The sequence below is a fragment of the Danio rerio genome, chromosome 2 (assembly GCF_049306965.1).
Source record: "Danio rerio strain Tuebingen ecotype United States chromosome 2, GRCz12tu, whole genome shotgun sequence".
In the NCBI taxonomy this organism is placed as follows: Eukaryota; Metazoa; Chordata; class Actinopteri; order Cypriniformes; family Danionidae; genus Danio; species Danio rerio.
The window spans coordinates 7,243,922-7,269,981 of record NC_133177.1 but is presented as its reverse complement, the minus strand read 5'-3'; the positions used below and the strand labels follow the sequence as shown (position 1 = coordinate 7,269,981).

The 26,060-nt window shown below is 37.9% G+C and overlaps 1 protein-coding gene across 4 annotated transcripts in view; it reads right to left on the bottom strand.

Moving 5' to 3' along the window:
- Positions 1-25,517, bottom strand: part of nos1apb (nitric oxide synthase 1 (neuronal) adaptor protein b) — a 32,824-nt gene extending 7,307 nt beyond the window's left edge. For 2 of the 4 annotated variants that reach the window (XM_021466758.3, XM_021466756.3), the window contains exons 1-9: positions 25,107-25,517; positions 24,715-24,786; positions 20,268-20,363; positions 16,399-16,457; positions 14,343-14,451; positions 12,345-12,423; positions 10,377-10,480; positions 6,583-6,699; positions 3,040-3,211 (exon numbers count right to left, since the gene is read on the bottom strand). In XM_021466758.3, the coding sequence (XP_021322433.1) occupies positions 3,040-3,211; positions 6,583-6,699; positions 10,377-10,480; positions 12,345-12,423; positions 14,343-14,451; positions 16,399-16,457; positions 20,268-20,363; positions 24,715-24,786; positions 25,107-25,211 (913 nt within the window). In that variant the 5' untranslated portion in view covers positions 25,212-25,517. The remainder of the gene's footprint in view (positions 1-3,039; positions 3,212-6,582; positions 6,700-10,376; positions 10,481-12,344; positions 12,424-14,342; positions 14,452-16,398; positions 16,458-20,267; positions 20,364-24,714; positions 24,787-25,106) is intronic. The other 2 variants (XM_073923093.1, XM_002660712.7) reach the window with 1 other exon arrangement.
- Between the last annotated feature and the right edge of the window lie 543 nt (positions 25,518-26,060).

Sequence of the window (26,060 nt, the reverse complement as noted above, 5' to 3'; positions counted from 1 at the left end):
CCTTCCCTAAACCCAATCACAGTGTTTTCGAAAGCCATCCAGAAAAAGAAAAGCCCTCGCGGCAGCCTGATTTTTACCACGTTTTTACCACATTCTCACCCTGTTACTTTTTTTTTTTTCTAGAACTAATCTTCACCAACTCAACTCAAACCTTGTTGTCGTGGTCAATTCTGCTCTGCATCTCAAGTCTGGTGACGTACGTGTCGAGCCGCTCGACAACCGTCTATACTGAGGTAAGCGGTTAGCTGGTAACCGGGAAAAGGAACGGCGTCATGTGTTTCCATCGTAGTTTATGCGCATCTTTTCTCATCGAATAAAAAGTTTATCCTACTCAGTTATGTGCATACGTTTTTTTAAGTGCATTTTTTATATTTATGCGCATCTTGGCATTTTCATCAACTGATTTTTTATGCGCATATCCAAAACGCACATTAAAAATGGTGGATGGAAATGTAGCTAATGAGCGATTCCTCCCCCATGATATAACTGTAAATAAAACAGTTGTCATGTCAACTTTCTACTATAAACAGAAGCTCGCCGTTTCGGTCTCTACTGCACACCTTAAGGAGTCTTAGGAGAGGGAATTAGGAATTGACATTTCATCCTCTACTTGGGAGGAGGGACTGAGTCGTATTCACTTTTGCTCTATAAATGTAAGACTACAGCTCATACATATTAAAGTAAAGCATAGATTACACTATACTAAAGCCAAACTTAACAAGCTGTATCCTTCTATCTCTCCTCTGTATGATAAATGCAAGGGCGCAGTCAGGTCCTATGGTCATATATTCTGGTCCTGTCCAGAAGTGAAGTTCGAAAAGTATCTTCAGACTTTTACTCCCAGGCTTTTAAAATGGACATTAAAATTGATGTGGAAATAGCACTGTTTGGGTGTTCAGACCAGGCTCTAACTTGGCCTAAACATCAACAACTCTCCCTTATGTTTGGCATGGTGCTGGCCAAGAGAGTGATTCTGATAGAGTGGAAATCCACGACACCTCCAAATTTTTTTTAAATGGTTAGCTGAAATAGTTTCTGCCCTCAAGCTGGAAAGGTTACGTTTCTCTAGATTTGGCAAACAGAAGTTGTATGACAAAATATAGGGTCCCTTCCTTGGATGTATAGGTTAATAATGTTTCTGTAATAAATTTTTTATGGCTGCATTTCGTTTTTGCAAGTGAACGCTTTGTGCTTGCCGGCTGACGGCTCACTTTCATGTGGAGGGCTTTTAACCAGTTTGTCCGGTTAGCTCGTTGTGTTACGTCGGCGAAGTAAAGGCCCAGAGGAGGAGCCGGCTGCAACGACGACCGGGTTCGAGTTCGGGGAAGAAAAAAACAGAATCCAAAAAATAAAGCAAACGAGTTCATAACGGGGCGAGAATGCGGTGAAATCTGAAAATGCAAAATGTCAAAATCGAACGAAGGCTTTTCTTTTTCTGGATGGCTTTTGTAAATCGTCCCTTTGGTTTAGGGAAAAAGTAGGAGGAGGAAGCTGGGTCAATCGTTCAGTCATTCGGACAGACGATCGCTCGACAGGTGGCCTCCGGTGGCTTTTTACGCGAGAATAGTGCATGCTCAAATGGCATGCGCTCACGAGAGGTATTCGAGAAGCGAAAAATCGTGCACAGCGGCCTATCACGGCTTCACTAAAACAAAAACTGCACAAATACGTACCTCCCAGGACGTATTTCGCGGTCTCCAGAAACGTCCGCGGGGCTACGTTTCCAGAATGAGCCTAGGTTGATTGTTGGCTAGTGTTTTGGTGCATATTCTAGTTAATATCAGGTAATAACACCGAGATAATTTCGTTAACATATATACACGATGTACATTATTTGGTGTCATGTTTTTACAAAAACTTCTATAAAGTAAAAAATAAATAAATAAATAAACAGAAGCTCCACTCAAGTCCACTCAATTGGAGCTGACAGTAATGAGCTGTGTTGCTTGTGAACGTTAAAGTTAAAGCATCAAAAAAAGGTCCCACTTTATTTTGATGGTCCGTTTGTTGCATTTAAGTTACATTGCATCTACATCTTAACTAATTATAATTAGATTATAAGTAGACTTTTAGGGTTGGGGTTAAGGTTAGTGTAAGGGCCTACTCACACTATGCCATCCGTACCGTGCCCAGGCCCGTTTCCCGGATCGTTTGAGAAGTGCGAGTGCGCTGAATCGGGCTCAAGCACGGTTCACTTGGCCGGCCCTGGCCCGGTTGGAAGAGGTGAGCCTGAGCGTGGTTCACTTGGGCTTTGGCGCGGTACGCTTGTGTGTGAGTGCAAAACGTGCCAAAGCCCGAAACTGAAAGCGACACGTGACTTTAAAGGGGCTGTTTCATATGGATTTATTAATCATTCTTACTGTTCAGTGAATTCAAACTGCCGTAGTTTATTAAAGACGCAAACCCCTCACTGCACGACAGCTGCACGGCTTCAGCAGACCTCCTCATTCCTGCAGCACGAGGGCTTTATGATTGTTTATGAGTGGCAAAAGTGGCGGATCTGTTCTGCGAAATATCTGACTGCGTGTCACCGCATCCCTAAGGACTGTTTGGCGAAATATTTGACTGCATGTCACTGCATAACAAACGACTGAAACGATATAACTAGAGAAATCTCCACTGTGCTTCTAAGTGAGAGCGTTTCTCACTGAAAAGCGCAGCATTGATGACGTAAGCGTGCAAGGGCCCATTGGTGGTGTGAGTGCTGGCCGTCAGGGGAGACGGGAGTGGGGACAAGCGTGCTTTGGCCTGGTTCGAGGCAACTGTACCTAGTGTGAGTACGGCCTAAGTTGACATGTACTTGCAAAGTTTCTTATAGTGAGTTAAATGTCTGTTGAAGGAGCAGTATCAACATATATTAAGCAGACAGACTACTAATACTTAAATGGACCATCAAAATAAAGTGTTACCCCCCCATGCGCTCATGCTTCAAAAAACGCTAAACGAGAGCATACTGTAAACAATAGAAAAAGTAGCATGTTGCAAAAGAAAAATGCATTTTGTGTGAACGGCCCCTTAAAGCTGCACAATGAGACGTACAGGGGGAGTTTTTGTGTGGTTGCGTGCGGAGCTCCAGCTCTTGGACGTGTTTGACCAGCAGTGAGAGATGCTGCAAGAGTTCAGTGTTCTGTTGCAGGAGCTGCTGGACTCGAGCCTGAGCCTCTGTCCTGGCGTTTGTCTCCACCGACAGCTGCTGCTGAAGAAGAACCACCTACACAACAACAACATTTTTAGACTTTCTAAAACACTACGAGAGCTGCTTGTCTGTGGGAAAACCTGCTGCTATAATGGTAGGCTATTCTGGATGTCTGCCAATGTGATGATAAAGTGTAGCTAAGGTGGTTGCTATAGTGCTTTAAATGGTTCTTTACTGCCCTGTATCATACAAGCTCATTCTCAAGTGTCTATGAAATAGTAATTATAATAATATTCTTTTTCAAATATTTTACAAGTGATATTTAACAGAGCATGGGAATTGTCACAGTATTTACAATAATATTTTTTCTTCTGTAGAAAGTCTTGTTTGTTTTATTTTAGCTAGAATAAAATGAGTTTTTACAATTTTAAAAATCATTTTAAGGTCAATATTATTAGCCCCCTTGTGCAATTCTTGTTTGATTGTCTACAGAAGAAACCATCAATATACAATGACATGCCTAATTACCCTAACCTGCCTAGTTAAGCCTTTAAATGTCACTTTAAGCTGTATAAAAGTGTCTTGAGTAAAATATCTAGTTAAATATTATGTGCTGTCGTCATGGCAACAATAAAATACAGGTTAGGCCATTTATATGGATACACCTTAATAAAATGGGAATGGATGGTGATATTAATTTCCTGTTTGTGGCACATTGGTATATGTACGGGGGCTTGTAAATAACTTATGAAAGAATAAAGTTACATTTAAAACCAAGCACACCATTGCTTTTTCTTGTGAAATTCCCAATAAGTTTATTAAGGTGTATCCATATAAATGGTTATTAGAAATAAGTAATTAAAAGTATTATGTTTATAAATGTGTTAAAAAAAATTCTCTCCACTAAATAGAAACTATGAAAAAATCTGAAATAATAACATTTGAACAGGAGGACTGAAAATTCTGACTTCAACTTTATATGGTTCAGGTCCCTCCATCAATTTATGTCATGAGGATTTTCTGTCTACTTCATAATTCACCTCACACTGTGCACGCTCTCAAGCGGTGGTAATCTCACTAATAATTTAATGGCGAATGGGAGCAGTGACAAAATCTTTCTAATTTAATTAGAAAATGGGAGCATGTTTTATGCAGTACTGTGTGATGGAATGAGTGTATTGGAATGTCAAATAAAACGAAGAGCAAAGATATTTATCTGTCTAATTGGATGTTGATGTGGAGATTAGGGGCCCTATCATACACCCGGCGCAGTGTGGTGCAAGGCGCAATAGTCTTTTGGTAGTTTCAGCTTGGCGCAAGAGTCATTTTGAGGCGTTGCGCTACGCTGTTTAAATAGCAAATGCATTAGCGTTCATATGTGCGCCCATAGGCGTTCTGGTCTAAAAAGGAAGGCGTTCTGATGGCGCGTTGCTATTTTAAGAAACTATAAAAGATTTTTCATTAGACCAAAACAAACCCGGTCTAAACTCCGGCGCAGAGTTGCGCCTCGCTTACACACTGCTTAATACACAAAAGAGAGCAATAGGCAAATATCTTTACATATGAAAAAATTAAATATTAAGGATATATATAGGATATAATAAGAATAGATATAGGATATAAATATAAAGGATTAAAATATTACAAAACATATTATTTTCTAGCCTACATAAATATGAAAAACCACTGCTTTTATGTCTTCATCAGCTCGGGAGGCTTTTTCATTTATTATATCCATATTTATATTTGTTTTATTTAAAACAAGCTTAGATTTTAGGATATAACTCAGGTTTTTGAGCACATTTTGTTATTATTGTTCATTTATTCGTTTGCTGAAAATTAGAACTGAATTTAGAAATAGTTTTGAAATGAATATTTGCGCTTAACAAACAAAATTACTTATTTATAGACTAATTGATGTCTGTGCGTAAAGGTTTCCCTATCCAAGAGCGAATGTGAAAGTAGATCCATTATCTCTCATTCTCACGCAGTAGATGCTCTGTTTAACAGTTTTCTGTAAAAAAAAAAACTGTAAACTGTTAACTGTTTGCTAGTGAAATGCTCATTTTTTCCACTTAGACTTACTTTGCGTCCTGTAAATAGCGAATGCGCTCTTGGCGTGACGCAGCTGGGTCTTAAAGGGAATGGGAGATGAGAGTATAATTGGTTTATTCTCAAAACACACCTATAACTCATTAAGAAAATAAACTCCACCCTTTTAGACCATGGACCATGGCGCAAAGCGGATTTTCCCGTCCTTAAATTAGCAAAAATGCGTTCTGACATGCCCTGAAAGCGTTTGCGCCCTGCGTTTTGCGCTCTGCGCATGGACCGTCAAAATAGAGCCCTAGATTTTTGATGTATAATCTCTATGAATAATACTCTAAATGGACATTTATTTTCATAGAGCAAGCTATAATGCTAAATTCACATGGACCTTTAAACATTTTAGCCTAAAAAAACTTACACACATGATTTAAGTGATTTAGTTCACCCAAAAATGACAATTCTGTCATCATTTACTCACTCTGCACTTTTTTTCAAACCTTTATAAGTTTATTTATTTTGTTAAACACAAAAAAGAACATAATTTGAAAAATGTTGGAAACCTGTATTGACTTCTGTGATATTTGTTTATCCTACTGTAGAAGTCAATGATTACGGGTTTTCATCTATTTTCAAAATATCTTAATTAGTGTTTAACAGAAGACAGGTGGCTCAGTGGTTAGCACTGTCGCCTCACAGCAAGAAGGTCACTGGTTTGAGCCCCAGCTGGGTCAGTTGGCATTTCTGTGTGGAGTTTGCATGTTCTCCCCGTGTTGGTGTGGGTTTCAGCCGGGTGCTCCGGTTTCTCTTACAGTCCAAAGACATTTGCTATAGGTGAACTGAATAAACCAAATTGGCGGAAGTGTACGAGTGTGCATGTGAGAGGGTATGGATGGAAGGGCATCCGCTGTGTAAAATATAAGTTGGCGGTTCATTCCGCTGTGGTGACCCCTGATGAATAAAGGGACTAAGCTGAAGGAAAAATCAATGTCAAATTTACTGTCCTGAATCTATAGTGTTAGAAACACCTCAAGCAAGCGGTTATTAGTTTTTTAATTTGATGTAAAGATGGTATAACAGATACGTAAATAATCTTAAATGTACATGTTTTTTTAAAACACGTTCATTGATTTAAGAATATGATGACCACTAAACACGTCATAACAGTATTGTGAAAAGGGTCCATTGTGCAGCGTGCTGATAGACTGATTGACATTTTAGCGCGTGTGTTCTGTAGATCATGGTGGAAAACTGTTTGATGACCATTATACGTTGCTCATAAAAAATAGAATAGGGTAAAAGAAGAGGGCTGTATTACACTTTAATGCTTGAAATGCCCTTTATGTCGAGCTAAATGTCAGCACAGGCATCATGTGAAAGCAATCTGTCTTGTGATTGACCTGCGCAGAGGCGGCGTGACTCCTCTGCTCCTGCTGCTGGAACTGTCTCTGCAGGAGCTGCACCTGATGGCTCACAGACAGAGGGCTGGAGAGAGGAGACTTCGACTCTTCCTCCACCTGCACGAAGAAAAAGCAGCGTTTATTTACCTTTATTTTCAATTTACTTTACCAAGCAGGTGCCTTCCCCTTAGTTTTCATCCACTCTAGGGTGATTTAGATTCCTAATTTGGCAAGTGCTTTCTTTGTGTTTCAACAAATGGAATAATTTTTGGCGACAAATCGTATTTTGACACATATTTTGGGAAAATGACTTGTAAAAACTTAACAACACACTCTGTGCAAATGTACTACCCTTTTGTTATGTCCGTGGCTGTTTTTGCCCCATTGACTTCCATTATAATGACATTTTTGATCGCAAAGCCATGACACCATACAATCATGCATTTCTTCTGGAGAAAGTCTTATTTGTTTTATTTTAGCTAGAATAAAATTAGTTTTTACATTTTTAAAAATCATTTTAAGGTCAATATTATTAGCTCCCTTGTGCAATTCCTGTTTGATTGTCTACAGAAGAAACCATCATTATACAATGACATGCCTAATTACCCTAACCTGCCTAGTCAACCTAGTTAAGCCTTTAAATGTCACTTTAAGCTTTATAAAAGTGTCTTGAGTAAAATATCTAAATATCTAGGCTGTTTTGCCCCATTGACTTCCATTATAATGACATTTCTGATCGCAAAGCCTTGACACCATACAATCATGCATTCTTGATTGTTGGTGTGTTTTTTTTTCTGATGGGATAAGCTACAATTTGTAATTCTTACTGTTGATTTCTCAGTTGCAGGGCAAAAAAGCTTAATTTCTGGCTTTTATGTGGGGTTATATGGAGTATAGCGTGTGTCTGTGAGAGACCTTTGCGCACTTATCTTGATATGTCTGAGAAAATGAAAAAAAGCACCACAGCTCTCAGAACATAGTAAACATTGTAAGTGTATTTATGCACACATGTTATAATTTGCTCTTATACTTCATAGAACTCCATATAAAATCTGCAAACTATATAATATTTTACCCAGGCCTATCTAAAGGGTTATAAGGTTTAGGGTTGCATGGTTTGCCGGTGATATGGTAGTATCGCGATATTATGGCTCCAAAATACTGGCGGTGCCACTGTAATTTGTAAACGGTAGTATTGTCATTAACTGTATCTACAATAGATAATGTTGGATGTGGAAAAGTCACTCACGTTTGCTCACACGTTTGCCCTTAAATCTTGCAAGTTTTCTGACATTTCAAACTCGCATCTGAATTGATTCATTTCTGTTCCTCTCAATATGATTGAGTAGCGAAAAACAACCCCAACAATCTCTTAAAAAGAACGACTCACAAAGCAAAATTTTGAATTACTTTGGATTATTACCGGATAAAAGTTTAAAAGAAAAAAGGTTGAAAATCCAAAAATAGCAACAGAAAACATTGAAACTATTTTTGACCACACCATGTAGACTAATATTGTTGAAAAATGCTTTTTTGGTAACAAATTTCATTTAATATATTTGTATTTTTATTTTAATGCATTTTTTTTTTGTTGGCCAGTTATCAGCAAAATAAACAAAAAGGACAAATTTTAGGTAAAGTGACATGCAAATAATATTTTTTCAATAATAAGGGAATTATGACTTAAATTCAAGGCTAAATTGTCCATAGTGTATGAGTTTGTGTGTGTGTGTGAATGTGTGTGTGTGGATGTTTCCCAGAGATGGGTTGCAGCTGGAAGGGCATCCTCTGCTTAAAAACTTGCTGGATAAGTTGGCGGTTCATTCCGCTGTGGTGACCCCGGATTAATAAAAGCCGACAAGAAAATGAATGAATGAATGAATTACAATATCGCAATACTACTTGGCATCATGATACTTCAGCTGGTATACTATCGTAAAATGAATTAATGGTATCGTGACATATATTGAACATATGGTAAACATATTTAGTGATTTTTATGAGGCTTCCTTACAGCTGCACCATTTATAAAATAAATATGCAACAGAAACAATACAAAAGCTGTTGTGGTAATTAATATTATTATTACTAGTAGTAGTAGTAGTAATCTGCTTGTAAAGTGTGACGTCACACTAAGCAGCTTCCGGGTCCAATCGTCATATCAAACTGTATGAGGAGACTCAACAAATGATAATAACAAATGTTTACAAACCGCTGTAATACTTTTAAAAAATCAATCGCAATATATGTCCATGCCTAATATGAGATGGCCAGAAAGTGATCTTTTTTTTTTTATAAATTGTTAAAATATTAGTGTTTGTGATGCAGCAAGTCCAGAGACTGTTGTGCACATCATGATTTTACCTGAAATTCACTTTAATGTGAGATATGACTAAAAAGTGGCCATAAATGAATACTTTCTCAATTAAATGAGTAGTGCCTTGGACCCGAAAACAGTATTCCATACATCACGACTTAACTAGCGGATAGTAGCCTACTATTTTGTCGTTCTTACCATTCAATGCAGCTCAGCCATTACATTTTGCACAGATTAATTCAGTGATTAAAACATGAGGCATGCAGTGCACATAAGCAGAGGGCAAAACGTTCGTAGCAATTAGAAAACCATTCAAAAAAGTCGCCTCTCAATGCAAAAAGAGTGTTAGGTGGATCAGCCCCTTACTCTGCTTTCTGCATTGATTTATACAGAACTTTTACATTTATTTACATTTATATATGACATGTATTTTATAAATAACTAAATGAATTCAATTTTAGACAGCTGGCTGGTAATTATTCATTTTTGTAGTCCTACTTTTGATCTTGGCCCAAATTCTGCCCTAAAAACGTGAGGGATGAGCACACTCTAGAGTCTAGAGTCTATAAATAACAAAAAAAAAAAAAGAAAAAAAACAGGTGAAACGAGCTATAAAAGACCACAGACATGTTCTACCTGCTAACCTTTCTGTTGCTAAACATTTTTTAAGTCACTGTGAATAAACATGGAGGAAAAATAATAAGGTATAAATAAAAACTTGTACACTGAACAAAACATTTCTTGAGTTGAATCAAATGAACTTTTTAAGTCATCTCAACTTATATCAATCAAATGGGTTACAAATATTAAGATAAACTTGGCATAACTTAAAAAAAACTTTGTAGTTCAAAACTGATTAACTTATTAAGTTATGTTAATGTAACATTAAAAAAAAACATTTAAACTGTTACGATTACCAGCGATCGTATTCCATTAGATCGCTGGTTCTTACTCACCATAACCTTGGACTACAATTCCGCCATTGTTGGACTACATTTTCATACATGCACTCCGGTCACAGACACACATGCTTCCTCATCTAAACTGATTACATTCACACCACCTGAGGATTGTCAGAGACTGATTGCACACACTATTTAAGCCACACACTCACCCATTCAGTTTGTTGAGTCTTGTTTACTGTCAGTAGCCCTACAACGCGGGTCCCAGTCTTGTTATCCTGTGTACCGACCTTAGCCTTGTTAGCATATTTGTCTGCCGCCTACATTTTGACCTCTCGCTTGTTACCGATTATGATTCTGGACTGCCTACACATACCCATTTGCACCTGTATTGACCTTTGCTTGCCTGACGACGATTAAACTTGCATATTGGATCTTACCTCAGTTGTGTGCGTCCGTGGTTACATATACATAATACACTTTTTTTTACAGTGTATTGTTTCCAGATATTCTGCTAGCTGAGGGAATTATTTATACAAATAAATTAGTTATTTATTAAGTCATGCAGACTTTACCTTTTCATCTGTCTCCGGGTCAGCATCGCCTGCTCTCTCAGTGCTGCTGCCAGCAGCCACTGCTTCATCTTTGCTTCTCTCCTCTTCTCCTTTTACAAGCCATGCTGCCAATGCAGATAAAGCAAATTAGAAATCAAATAATCTTTTAAAATACCAAAAAAGTCAAAGACAAGTTTCACAGGTATAGATTAAGTCTCTTTATTTTTTTTTCCCCTAAATATGTTTATTGAATTTTTGTAACCTTTTTGCTCCATCAACTAAGCGTACAGTGATAATGCTGCCTAGAGAAGTCCACACCAATCTTATATATATTTTACCTATTATGTTTTCCAGCCGGGCTACCAAAAATTAATCCGGCCAGCCTATTGAACTATCTTAATTTAAGGAGAAGTATAAGCTATTTTAGTGTTTTTGAATTCTCACACAAATTGGGTAATTATGTTGTACAGTATGTCATTTTCATGCATTGAGGTACTATTATCAGTATGTGTTTGAATTTGCATTTGTGCAAATTGATGTTGTCAAAAGACCAGAGGCCTCATGTACGAAGACTTGCATTGAATTCATACTAAAACATTGCGTACATGTAAATGTGCGTACACAGGAACAAATTCAGATGTAGGAAACGGAATGCGCGGAATCCCACGCATATTCACATTGTACATTTGAATTACCATGAAACTGAGCGCACGTGCACGAGCGCAAAACCCCTCCTTGCCTCCTCCCTCTAATAAATATGGTAATGACTTTTCTTTGGCAAAACCAAACAAAAAAGCAATGGCAAAAGCAAGCAAAAAGAGAAAATTTGAACAGAATGTGAACTGGAGGCGCTCCTTTTGGAGTTAGACCAAAGAAAAACGATGTTATTACCAAGTTTGTGGTCCGGAATTAATAACAAAAGAAAAAAATAGAGTGGGAGAGTTTTGCTGATGCGGTTAACGCAGTGGGGTCTGAACATCGCACTGTGAGTGAATTAAAAAAGAAATAGTCTGATGTAAAGGTGTAAAATTTTGTAGTGTCTATTTAGGCTAAGTGTCAATAGCACACCTCGTTGGAATGAGCTAGTTGAGCGATTCCCACCCATCACCGTTTGATTGACAGTGTGAAATCTGGCGTACGCAAAGTTTCTGTGCGTTCGCAGCGTTGATACAAGAGGCCCCACGTTATTTGGTACCAAACCCAATTTCACTTTTCTCCCCACATCAGATTTTAATTTTTACTTCAATGTGCTACTCAATGTTTTTTTTTATTTTAACTCTGATTGCTTGTAAATTCACAAATAATTTACAAAGTAAATCATACATAGCACAGATCATATATAACAACAAAACTATGATGCTATGAATCTGAGGAAAACGCTACCAAACAAACATTTTTTTAGGTTTAATAGATGATTAATTCGTAATTTGCCAATTAGATTTTTACTGACAGACTAAATTTAGCCTTGTTTTACCCAAATCATCTATGTTTAGACATCTATTTAACACAAAATTGCTTGCCAGGTGATGAAAAGATTTTGTATCTATTTATTCTTTAAGCAATTTACCAAATAGATCAACCAAACAGTGCACTATTTAGGGTAAAGAGGCCAATATCTGATACAACCTGTTTGTTTCTATGGAACCTGATTATGTTCACCTGTGCCTTGTTTATATAGTTTTTGTGTATTTTGATGTGTGTTTATAGAGTGCCTTGTTTTGATTTACACGTTTGTTCAAATAGATCTAGGTTGTATCAGATATTGGCCTCTATACCCTAAAAAGTGCACTACACTATTTAGGGTATAGGGGCTAATATCTGATACAACCTGTTTGTTTCCATGGAATCCGATTATGTTCACCTGTGTCTTGTTTATAAGGTCTTTTTTAAAGGATGTGTGTTTATATAGTCTCTTGTTTAAATAGAAAATTTGTTTATAAAAACAAAACAAAAAGGTGGAAATGTGAGTGTAGTTCAATGTCTTCTTACCGTCAGCATTGTCTAGACTCTGTTTATGGCAGACCTCAAACGCCTGACCCACGGTCCGCACAATCCTCATGGCTTGGCTCTGAGACACAGATGGCAGATCTTTAAGCAAACAAAGCTTAATTGAACATGTCAAAAATGCCTCTGCACATGCAAATAAACATCTGTAGTTTTTGATATGGGTCAACAAAAAACTGGAATATGGGATATGGGTCCTTCACTGGGATATACAGGGGAATTATTTCATCTCCAAGAGAGGAAAGGGGATTTATAGATGAGATGGACAGATTTAGGGAAAGAGAAGAGTGATTGAGAGAGGGAGAACATTACATCCATAAATCAATTGCATATTACAGTGGTGCTGTCAAAGTGATGGATTAGATCATTTTAGATGGTCCCCGGTGCTCTCTACAAAAACCCAAGCCAAGAGACTCATACATATGAAGCTTATGCCAAAATCGTTTTCTTTTTTTTTGGAGAAAAAAGGCTAACCTGTCTCACTGATTAAAAATATGGCATGAGAAATAAAAAAATAATCGCAACAGTCAGAAAATATCAATTCTAATTAATATGAAGGTTGGTGCGATTTTCTGTGTGGATTTGGGTGAGCTTAATTTAATAATTGTTGTTTTATTTAGGAATGTATTTATATAAACTCACCAGCCACTTTATTAGGTACACATGTTCAACTGCTTGTTAGCACACATTTCTAATCAGCCAATCACATGGCAGCAACTCAATGCATTTAGGCATATAGACATGGTCAAGACGATCTGCTGCAGTTCAAACCGAGCATTAGAATGGGGAAGAAAGTGGATTTAAGTGACTTGTGGCATGGTTGTTGGTGCCAGACTGGCAGGCCTGAGTATTTCAGAAAGTACTATATTCAGTTGATAGAAAGGCAACAGTAACTTAAATAACCACTCGTTACAACCGAGATATGCAGAAGAGCATCTCTGAATGCACTACATGTTGAACCTTGAGGCAGATGGGCTACAGCAGCAGAAGACCACACCGAAAGAGGGTGTAATATTTCATTTTATACATTTCCAGCTCATGATAACGTGATCATTTTGGTCACTATTATCACAATATGATATTTTGATGCCGTTACGGTCTCTAGTTGGTATAAACTGGCATTTTTGATGTTGTCTATCAATTAGTGCTGTCAATCGGAAAAAAATGTACTAATTAATCACACTTTTTTTAATTAATCACGATTAATCGCGATTAAATTGGACAATAGAAGATCGGAAAAACGTTGGCTGGTCTGATGAGCCTCCATTTCTGCTGCAACATTTGGATGGTAGGGTCAGAATTTGGCATCAACAACATGAAAGCATGAATCCATCCAGTCTCATATCAATGGTTCAGGCTGGTGGTGGTGGTGTAATGTGTGGGGGATATTTTCTTGGCACACTTTGGGCTCATTAGTACCAATTGAGCATTGTGTCAACGCCACAGCCAACCTGAGTATTGTTGCTGATCATGTCCATCCCTTTATGACCAAAGTGTACCCATCTTCTGATGGCTACTTCCAGCAAAATAATGCACCATGTCAAAGCACGAATCAGAGACTGGTCTCTTGAACATGACTATGAGTTCACTGTACCAAAATGGCCTCCACAGTCACCAGATCTCAATCCAACCTTTGGGATGCGGTGTTACGGGAGACAAATCTGCAGCTACTGCGTAATGCTATCATGTCAATTTGGACCAAAATCTGAGCAACATTTCCAGTACCTTGTTGAATCTATGCCATGAAGGATTAAGGCATTTCTGAAGGCAAAAGTGGGTCCAACCCAGTACTAGTAAGGTGTACCTAATAAAGTGGCCGGTGAGTAAATTTACTACACAGTAGTTTCCATATTTGTTTCATTTTACTTAAAAACATTTTAAAAGTAAAAACACAAAAGTATAAAATAAAATTACCTTAACATTTACTCACCATGCCAGGCATAATTGGGATGTGCTATTGGCAATCTTTGGCTGCATTCTTACCTTTCTCTTCGATTTGAAGACATTGCAGCGAAACACATTGCTTTTCTTGTCTCTTGCGATATAACTGAATATCTTCAGGTCCTGTGAGTCATGTGAGACGTAAAATATCCTGAAAAGAAAGCAAAATGACTAATGAGCTGCAGCTATTGACCTTAAAACGTCGTATTCCCATGGCAACAACAAGGCCATCATGACTTTCCTGACTTGTCCCTTTGTCATGTCATGAAGCATTACAGGAATACATTAAATGTGCTCACTAGGTTTTGAAAATGCATGAATAAATGCTTCATTACATTAGCGTAAAGATAAAACAAAAGAAATGTATCACAATTACCAGTTTTCAGATGGCTAGTATTTTCATTTTTAATTGTCATTATCATGAAAACTGTGATTGATTATCATGATTTTGAGAGCTTTTAGAATATTGTGAAAAGCTTATTGCTAAAGACTGCACAGTAAATGCATGTTTATACAAATACATTTGAAGCCAGAATTATTAAACCCTCTTTATTTTTATTTTTTTAATCATTACCCAAATTATGTTTAACAGATCAAGAAATTTTTACAATATGTCTGATAATATTTTTTCTTCTTCTGGAGAAAGTCTTATTTGTTTTATGTCGTCTTGAATAAAAGCAGTGTTTAATTCTTGAAAACCCATTTTAAGGTAAAAAATGTTAGCCCCTTTAAGCTGTATATTTATTTTGATAGTCTACAGAACAAACCATGGTTCTATAATAACTTGCTTAATTATACTAACCTGCCTAGTTAACCCAATTAACCTAGTTAAGCCTTTAAATGTCACTCTAAGCTGTATAGAAGTGCCTTGAAAAATATCTAGTAAAATATTATTTACTGTCATCATGACAAAGATAACATAAATCAAAAAATGTAAAAATATATTAAACAGGGGGGCTAATAATTAAGGGGGGCTAATAATTCTTATTTCAACTGTTTATAGTTTATAAACAATTATTTTTTATATACAGTTAAAGAAAGTTAAATATGTGTAAACAAATCCATAATGCATGGCTCCAATTTTTGTGTTGTTTGTCACAAAATAACAACAACAACTAAAACAACTGTTGTCAATATTTCAGTTACAAAACCGAAAGAGGGTGTAATATTTCATTTTGTACAGTACATGTTCAGCTCATGATAATATGGTCATTTTGGTCACTATTATCACAATATGATATTTTGATACTGTTACGGTCTCTAGTTGGTATAAACTGGCATTTTTGATGTCGTCTATAAATTAGTGCTGTCAATCGCTAAAACAAATTAACTAATTAATCACGATTAATCGTGAATAATCGCATTCAAAAGACTGAAGCTTGTCATTTTAGTTATTCAAATGTTAAATTAATGTAAACGCAAGACAAAAACTATTTAAATTAAAAATATAATTGTTTATTAGAATTTTTGTTTAACTTGTAACACAGATTTCTTCATGTAAACAACATACCCACAATAAACCATCAAGATCCTGGCTTGACAGCCATATTTATTACAGAAATTAAAACACAGGCATGTTAATGCCATTTGAATAAAAAAAAAAAAATCAATGCCAATAAAGAAAAAAATTGATTTCCATGTTGGATTGTAAGTGGACTGCAAAAAAATGCCAAAATTCAGGCATTACAGATATGGAAAATGGAAAATAATAATAGTAATAAAGTATTGAATACAAACAATTGTACTCCACAACAGGAAAAAAAACCCTGCAATTGCGTTATTTTTTTTAACGCGTTAAATATTTCAAATTAATCGCATGCGTTAACGCACTAATTTTGACAGCACAAATGTAAAACTAAAGATGACTGATCCAAGTCAACATTAATGATGTTAGTGTTAAACAACCTGTGGCACTGGAAACAGGCTGTTGCTATGGGGATTTCGAAGACATTCTGCTTTATATTGCAGCTCACGGAGTCTCGTAAAAGGTCATTGTACCCCCCACAGGCCACATCACTCCAGTCATGAGCAAAACTAGTTATTATCTTATGGACAAAATAATATGTTTTGTAATCAATGCATTAAAGTAACATCATACCTGAAAATAGGGTCCTGGGCCAGTGTCACCGGACTTTCGTCCCAGCTATACTCGAATTTCTAAGGGAAAAATACATTTTAGTCAAGAAATGAGCTCATATGTACTTGTCTAAACTTTGGGTAGTTAAAATGATAGTTCACCTGAACATGTAATTTACTCACTCTTTACTATCTCCAAACATGTTTAAGTTTTTCCTTTTCTCAACACAACACAAGATATTTTGAAGAGTAGCCATTTACTTCTATAGTATTTGTGTTTTTCCCAAGCAGCAACCCTTCCGCTCTCCCTCAGGAAGCCAATACAAAAGTAACTAAAACTGCAATTCATCTGAAATTCCGCTAGTCCTGGCCGCTCCTGGCTCCAAAACAGAGCAAATTTCAATTGAGCCTACTGTTAGAATAGCCAACTTTACAGCAGAAAAAAAGGTGTTTACAGCCTGGTACAAAAAAAGATTTTGGTTAATACAGCTAATATTACCCTTCATGACAACTGTGAGGGGGGTGAATTTTTTTAAAACTCATCTGTTTCCTTTATATTAAGTTATATTAAGTTTGCATAATTAAGGGCGTGGCCACTTGAGTGACAGTTAGGTCTCAATGGTCGCCGTCACGTCACCTCAGCTGAATCCTGCAGATTAGCCACTGAACTCGACACATTTATCGTATTTCTGTGATGTTTTATGTGGCTTTACACAGTCAACTGCCTTTTGGACTTGTTTCCTACAATTATTAGATGGCATGGCATGCTGAGTGCACTTAATTGTGCTCACAAACCATTCATGTGGCCTCCGTTTCCCATGTGAGTAGAGTTATATACTTATATACCACCTCTATACATGTGTTTGTTTTATTTAAGATCATTTATCATTTATATTTATATCTAGAGCTGTAATGCACTCCAGAATCTGACAGATTGATTAGCTGTAGGCTCTAGAACAGTCATCTGAAGCGTTATCATCATACAGTGTTATGCTGGATGTCATCTGTAGCTCCGCTCACCCTCCGCCTCTTTGCCCTTGTTTGGTATCCCGCCGTGGGTGTGATGATGCGCGAACAAAATGGCGATGGTTGGCCGCGCCTACTTGTTGCTTCTTTTGCGCTCTTTAGAAACCTATGGGTGACGTCACGGATACTACGTCCATGTATTTTACAGTCTATGGTTTTTCCTTAGTATTAAAGTCTGCATGAACTGGACGTTGCTGAGACTTTTATTTCAGTATGTTGATGGATTTGGATTTCTGCCTTCTAATCCGTCCAAGCATGGGTCAACGTTTATCCTTGTTCTCATTACTTTATTAATATGATTATTTGAATAAGTATTTACCTTTGAAATGATTTTGACTATTGAATAAGTTAACACACTGCTTAATGTAAGAATGTTCAGTGTCCTTGTTCCTCTCTTTGTCTGTCTATTTTAACTTTATTTTTCAGGAGCCACGAAACCAGGTCATAGGTCATGGAGACGTTTTCAGTGGAACTGCTGAGCCTGATGACTGGAAACAACTGTTTCTATTGTTATTTCTATGAGTTAATACTGTCTAAAGCAGGGGTGTCTAAACTCGGTCCTGGAGGGCCGGTGTCCTGGAGAGTTTAGCTCAAACCCTAAACAAACACACCTAAACCAGCTAATCAAGTCCTCACTAGGTATACTAGAAACTTCCTGGCAGGTGTGCTGAAGCAAATTGGAGCTAAATTATGCAGGACACCAGTGTGATTTTGCTATATTTATGGTTGATTCTTTTAAAGTGATTTCCTTTTTATACGAAATAGACTTTGTGAATGCTGTTTATCCCAGTTTTATACTTGTTTGATAAAGCGGCTGAGAATACGAAGAAACAACCTTGGGTTTTTATAACAGATTGTCTCTTGCCTGTCTATATGCATCTGATGGGTCAGTTCTACAGGTCTGAGACCAGGGGCCTCATGTACGAAGACTTGCGTGAAAATCTTACTAAAACATTGCGTACGCACAAAGCTGTAAATGTGCGTACGCAGAAAAAATTTCAGATGTATGAAAGACTGCGTACGCCGAATCTCACGCATATTCTTTTGTACATCTGAATGAACGTGAAACTGAGCGCAACATGCACGAGCACAAAACCCCTCCCTGCCTCCTCCCCCGTATGAATATGCTAATGACTATGCTAATGGAAAAACCCAACGAAAAAGCAATGGCAAAATCAAGCAAAAAGAGAAACTTTGAACAGAATGTGAATTGGAGGTGCTGCTTTCGGAGGTAGACCGGAGAAAAGAGGTGTTATTTGCAAGTTTGTTTTCCGGAATTAACAACAAAAGAAAAAAATATAGTGGGAGAGTTTAGCTGATGCAGTCAACACAGTTGGGTCTGAACATCGCACTGAGTGCATTTAAAAAAGAAATAGTGTGGTTTATAACTGAAAAATGTAGCAGTACCCTTAACAGTCTCAGTGGCGCACCTCATAAGAAGCATGTGATCACGTTCTGACATGTTCGAGCATAATCTCGGCTCGAATCCAGCGTTTAATGAATTCTTTATTTTTTTCCCCGCTACATATCAGATTTTGCCCACTATTTATCAAGAGAAAGACAAGTAGGAATCATCAATAAGTTTGTGCATCATATTTTATTTGCACATTTATTGAATGGAAATGTTTCTGATTCACGCATGCAAATTCATCTTCTTTATAGCAATGTGCGTGCGGTAAATCGCTCAGATTACATTGGGAAAACAGGCGACCGCTGCAAATTGTGCTTTAATGTTTAGCTGGTCAACTGTATGGTATGGAAATCTTACATACCTACTATATGAACCGGTCTCATACAGCTGCCATTGCAAGGCTCAGACACTTTGTAGAGAGGAATTTAACACAACGGCCTCTAGGAGTCGCCAATGGAAATAAAACAGACACGCACAAAAAATGTGCGTACGCCTGCCAGAAAGCTGCCGTGAACCTGCGCACATTCCCACGTTCAGTTCATTGTTAGTAAATCCAAACGTGAGCGATTCTGAGCGTGAAACCTGGCGTACGCAAAGTTTTTGTGCGTACGCAGCGTTGATACATGAGGCCCCAGGTCTTAATTGTATACGGGCGACCTGACCCAAGCCTCCTGTTGCCATCCCTTTCTGGACTCAGATATGACCCCGCATTGACGTACATATTTAGAATTGTCTATCTTTGCCATGACCAATCGTAACAGTTTACCGGAATCACACCTTTTCTGGTCTCAGATGGTATAATTGTTGTTGATTTTCTGATTGTAAGCAAAACGCACTAAGAAATCATTGCGAGTGTTGAAGCTGGCTTCTGCTGTGGACTGCAAACTATCTTCATTAAACTTTATTTATTTGAATCTCTGACTCCAGCTCTTCTTCATCTAAGAGACTGGTCATTATTTGGGTTCAAACTGTAAAATACCCCTACAATGTACTTGCAACTGAAACAAATATTGAGAAGCTGACGGGGCTTTCTTCTGCATATCATTCACTCATAACAAACTAACAGTAAGAGGGGCGTGGTTGAGGTTATTGATATACAGTTGCTATAGAAGCCCTCACGACAACCAAAGGACCGCCACTCCAAACGCAGAAGCAGATGGTCAGACTTTGATTGAAGGTTACCAAAACGAAAAAAATTCAGGGAATTAACTTGCACTGATCAGTTATTCACTTTAAGAACAACAATGTGAGATAGCAAAATAAATATTGTAAATTTAGATTCAGCATTCTTCAAAATATCTTCTTTTGTATTCGACAGAAAAAAAACACTTAAGGCTGAGTATATCATGAGAAAATGTTCATTTTGGGGTGAACTATCCCTTAAACGCTGTACATATTTAACATCAGAATATATTTTCATTATAACAATACTAGAAAGAAAATTTGAAACACACCACCTTTTTCTTTTTCCGTAAAACAACCTTGACACCATCCACTGACACGATGAGGCTGACTTTCTTCTTCTTGATGTTCTTGATTTTAAACTCATACTATAAAAAACAAACAAAAACAGTTAACGGATCCATGAATCATGACATGAGCCTTATCATGTTTACTGTACCACCTTGTGCGGTGTAAGTCATTTACAAGTTTTCAAATAATTTAAATACAAAGAAACACTGAAAGATAAATGATTCATTATCTGAAGATTGTTTTCAAAACAAACACAGCAAAAATAAGTAATTTTTTTTTCAATCGTTAACTGAGGCTTATTGAAAAGCACGTTACAATCTTTAACAATATACATCCATCTGCTGTACAGTACCAACAGTATGTACTCATTCATTCATTTTGTATGTACCACCAACTAATCCAACACATGTCTTACACAGCAAATGCCCTTCCAGCTGCAACCCATAACTGGGAAACACCCATACACACTCATACGCTACGGACAATTTAGCTTATTCAATTCACCTGTACCGCATGTCTTTGAACTGGAGGGAACCGGAGGAAACCCAAGCAAACATGCGGAGAACATGCAAACTCCACACAGAAATGCCAACTGACACCTTACTGTGAGGCGATTGTGCTACCCACTGCGCCACCGTCCCGCCAACACTATGTTTGATATAAGTGAGTTGCTTATTGATTCATACTTCATGATATGCTTCACAATTCTAAATATGCAACTAAAACCTGAAACATTGTATGTGTAACTGAGTACCACTAACGCCTCTATCATGTGTTGCTAGAGCAACTCTTGAGATCAGGGGAGTGTGGTTTACCAGCTGGCCTCCATTACACTTTTCCACCTCAAACTCACTCTCGTTTGGGTCACGGCACCAATTGAACCCCCCTACCCACTGTTAACAAAGAGGCTAAAATCCCCGACCTTTAGCATCAGTTACATATAATTAATTTACCAAAAGAGGCTCGTTGGAGGGCTGCATTTTTGAAAACCATGAATCTGCTCGCAGTTGTTTACACAAATCCACCTAAATACATTAACGGTGTCAGGGTTCTGCCACTCTGGTCGTGTGAATCTCTGTCTTGGCAGAGCATGCGCGCTCCCGCTTAATGTGGCCGCGTGGGCTCTGTGTGCCTCGGACGTGCGCGCTCTTGTACTAGTGTTTGTGTTTTGTTCTGTCTGTTTCATACTCAGCGTCTTCGTCTAGTTGCTTTCGGTTTTGGTTGACGCTGAGATGAAACATGCGCGTTGCATATGTGTGAGCGCACTGTAAGGTGTTCATCTATCGTGTGCTTGTGTCATTGTTTGGTTAATGAGTTCTCTCATTGGCTGCGTGTTCTTGTCCTGTTTTATGTGAGCACATGGCTTGTGTTGTCTCTGTGTCATGTGCTCTGCTCTCTATTGTCTAGTCCCACCCACCTTGTAAACCCATTATTAGTTAATTATGTCCATCTGATTGTGTTAATTTACTTCTGCTTATATTCTCCTCATGTCTGCTGTCCTGTCCGAGTTTGTCGTCTATACTCCCCCTGTGTTCCTGCTCCAATCTTGTCTCGCCAGCCCAGCCAAGTTTGTTTGTGTCATAGTTATGTTTTTCCCCCTTGGGGTGGTTTTTGTTGTCCTTTTTGTTTTATTTTAATTAATAATAAGCCATCTTCTGTTGCATTTGAGTCCTCGCCCCCTCATCCGTCCAGAATCTTGACAAAATCACCTTTTTCTTTTGAAGTATGCCAACAAATATTTCAGACTCTCATTTAATATGTTTTGTTGGGTTTTATTTTTTATAATAAAATCAAAATCAAGTGTAGTAGTGCAACAGAATGTTTGTTTGATCATATTTTTTTTTGTAAACCAACAATGATATGTGTGTAAGCCATTATTTAAAACAGCCATTCTTTAAATGACTTTAAACGTCATTATGTAAAACAGTAAACTATGGTCAATTGTTTGGTAGAGCGGCAGTTCAAGGGTTAAAAATGTTCTTTGGAAAAGCAACTCAAAAATTACATTTAACAGTAACGGATTACTTGTTTGTGTGAGTAATCAAAGTAATTCAGTTACTTTTTGATTGAAGTAATAGTAACTCTAAGGTACTATTTTTCAGTAACTAGCACAACACTTATCATCGCTTTGTAAATCAAAAAGGTGATTCTCTGAAAATAATGCATAAGCATAGTCGCGATCAGTGTATAAGCATGAAGGAGTACTTGACAACCAAAACAAGAGGTATGGACAATCATGGCATTGTGTGTGTAGGTGCATTTGATGCTTAACAAACTAACATTTCTTAGACTGGCTACAAAAAATCATTTTGACAGCATTTTCGTCTGAATAACATATCTGAAGACTACATTATGGGCGATTTTAGCATATTGCACTGATGAGATTCAAAAATATCATCCACCAATAAAGATGATATTACTTCTGGGAGCAATCAGGAAAATGTCCTAGCTCTGTTCGATGCAGACTGCATGGGTAATTAAAGCCTAGGAAATAAACAGGATATTCACTGGGGTGGGCATAAAGGGAATGCACTTAGCATACTAAAGTATGGATGGGTTTAAAGAAGTCCCTTTCATATGAAGCTTTGGATAATATGGACCACTAGCAAGTCAAGCTCCAGTTACTCTCAGTTCTCCTCAAAATACATCAAATAGATGCTGATATCTGATAAAAAAATAAAAACTGAAGCAAAAAAACTACTCACTTTATGTTCCCTAATGAGAATTCTTGCGCAAACATGTCTAAACATTGCACGGAAATATTCTCTTTCATGGAGAAAGGTTGATTAAACTACACTGTGCTGCTGATGCCAGCACACTGGAGCAATCTCAGAGCCATAAATACAGCTGCACTAAAGCTCTGAGCAGAGGAAACATGAACACTGTTTACTCTGCTTACATACTATTACAGTAAACAACTCACACCACATGAATTGATGCACCTTAAACTAACAAAATTGATGAACATTTTTCATCATTTCAGAGTCCAAAGTTTTGAAAAACCATCTGAGATGGCTACATGGTAATAATAATAATAATAATAATAATAATTCCTTACATTTATATAACGCTTTTCTGGGCACTCAAAGAGCTTTACACACAATGTGGGGGGTGGGGGGGGGATCTCCTTATCCACCACCAGTGTGCAGCATCCACCTGGATGATGCGACGGCAGCCATTTTGCGCCAGACCGCACACCACACACCAGCTGATTGGTGGAGAGGAGACAGTGATGAAGCCAATTGGAATATGGGGATGGTTAGGAGGCCATGATGGACAGAGAACAGTGGGCAGATTTGGCAGGATACCGGGGTTAAACCCCGACTCTTTTTCGAAGAACATTCTGGGATTTTTAACGACCACAGAGAGTCTGGACCTCAGTTTAACGTCTCATCCAAAAGACGGCGCTCACAGAGCAGTATAGCGTCCCCGTCACTATACTGGGGCATTAGGACCCACACAGACCGCAAGTTGGGCGCCCCCTGCTGGGGCCACATCACTAACACCACATCCAGCAGCAACCTAGCTTTCCCATGTGGTCTCCCATTCAGGTACTGACCGGGCGCAGCCCTGCTTAGCTTCAGTGGGCGACCATGTGAGAGTTGCAGAGAGCTAGCTGGCGGCAAAGAAGTGCTATAATGTAAAAACAAATAAATAAATAAACTTTTGAGGCTGCAAACTTCTAGGTCACCAATCAAAATACATTTGTGACATTAAGCATGGGAACGGTTTGCTTGGTTAAAGCTCAATAATAATAATGATAAAATATAATAATAATAGGGCGTCACGGTGGCACAGTGGGTAGCACGATCGCCTCGCAGCAAAAAGGTCACTGGTTCGAGCCTTAACTGGGTCAGTTGGGATTTCGGTGTGGAGTTTGCATGTTCTCCCCCGTGTTCGCATGGGTTTCCTCCAGGTGCTCCGGTTTCTCCCACAAGTCCAAAGAAATGTGCTATACAGGTAGGTGAATGGGGTAAGCTAAATTGTCCACAGTGTATGTGTGTGAATAAGCGTGTATGGGTGTTTCCCAGTCATGGGTTGCAGCTGGAAGGGCATCCGCTGCGTAAAACATTTGGTGGATAAGTTGGCGCTTCATTCCGCTGTTGCGACCCCTCATTAATAAAGGGACTAAGTCGAAAAGAAAATGAATGAATGATTGAATGATAATAATAAATATTATTTTTACTAGCAATATTTATCCACGTCTAGGGTCATAGTAAAAGCAATACCGATAATAATATACATGGCCAGGTGGTTGTAAAATTTATTAATTAATATCATCACAACGCATGTTTAAAATGTTCGTAAATTGACCAGTAATTACCAATTTAGTATTTGTAAAACTTGTATATAAGTCATTTGCTATTGACACGTCATTCAGATCTTCTGTCTGCATCCATTCCATTTGTCAAAATTATAAACCCTTACCCGTATACGTCTCATGGCAGCCAATATTTCAATCCTGCTTTTGGGTCGCACAATATCCAGGCTCCCAATGAACTGTGACGGAAAAGGTTGAAAAAATAACATATAATAAACTGTGTCAAAAATACATAAATAAATAATAATATCCAATAAATTGCATCCATGCCAGTGCAACAGGTTCAACTAGTTGTCACTAAATGATAGACCTTATATTACAGATAATACATATTAATATATGAATTGCCATATGCCAATGTGTTATAACAATCCCTTCCACATGATAATTACATATTAATTCAGTAGTTGCACACTCAGTACTCATAAGGTAATTACATGTTAGCTCAAATGTAAAGCTTGAACGTTTAATGAACAGAAGAATTTATGTTTCTGTTTACCTTCACCTCGAATGTGAGCCCATGCTGGAACTGCCCTTCATTATCAGCAGGAATCCTCTGATCCATTGAGTCATCAACCAGATTGTATTTACACTTCTCCAGCATTGTTATAATATGGAAATGTCGTCCGAACCTTTATTTGCTCAAAACATGCTGAAGTGACTGCACTGATTTCTGAAGGTTTTCTCAATGAAAGATGACGGCGGTCCCCACAATCTCCAAAGGCAAATACAGAGGTTTTCCTCCGCAGAGGATTCAGCATCATTTAGGCTAAATATAATCCCAGGCTTTGTTTCATAGGAAAGCAGGAGCTTCAGAAGCCGTCTGAGGTGTGCTAGGAGGACGCAAAGTCTGGGTTTCCAGCATGATGATAAATATCCCACCTGCCCCCGTTGGCGCAAACGATCCCTTGTCGTGAATTTATGAGTCTACTATGGAGAGGGCTTGTCTATTAATATTCATAAGACAAGCGTTCGCCGTTGGAATGCTAGCAAGCAGTGTAGCGCTGAGTAATATTCATGAGGGTGTCTTCGTGAGATTTGAAATATTCATTGGCTAACCTTCAGCCCAGTAGAATTCGTAATATCTCGTCCATGATTTTAGAAAGCGTGTACTGTATGTGTGTGAACACTTTCTGTTAGGCTGTGAATTATTGATGTTTTGGAAATAAATGCTGACATCTTGTGGTGAAAGTCAAAACGCGCCTGACGGTGACCGTAAAAGAGTTAAATCACACAAAAAAATGAGTATTTACTCCCCTATTTATCTCGAGTGACAGCAAACCGTTTTTGGTTTCTCTACTGTTAAACAGAACACAAAATAAAATATTTTGAAGAAAACTGAAAACCATAGCCATTTTGAAGATATGTCCGTTTGAATTATGGTTGTCTGCTCTATTTTTCCAATTGAAAACCTTAGATGAACATGATAATTAGTCTTATGCCTGTTTTTTTT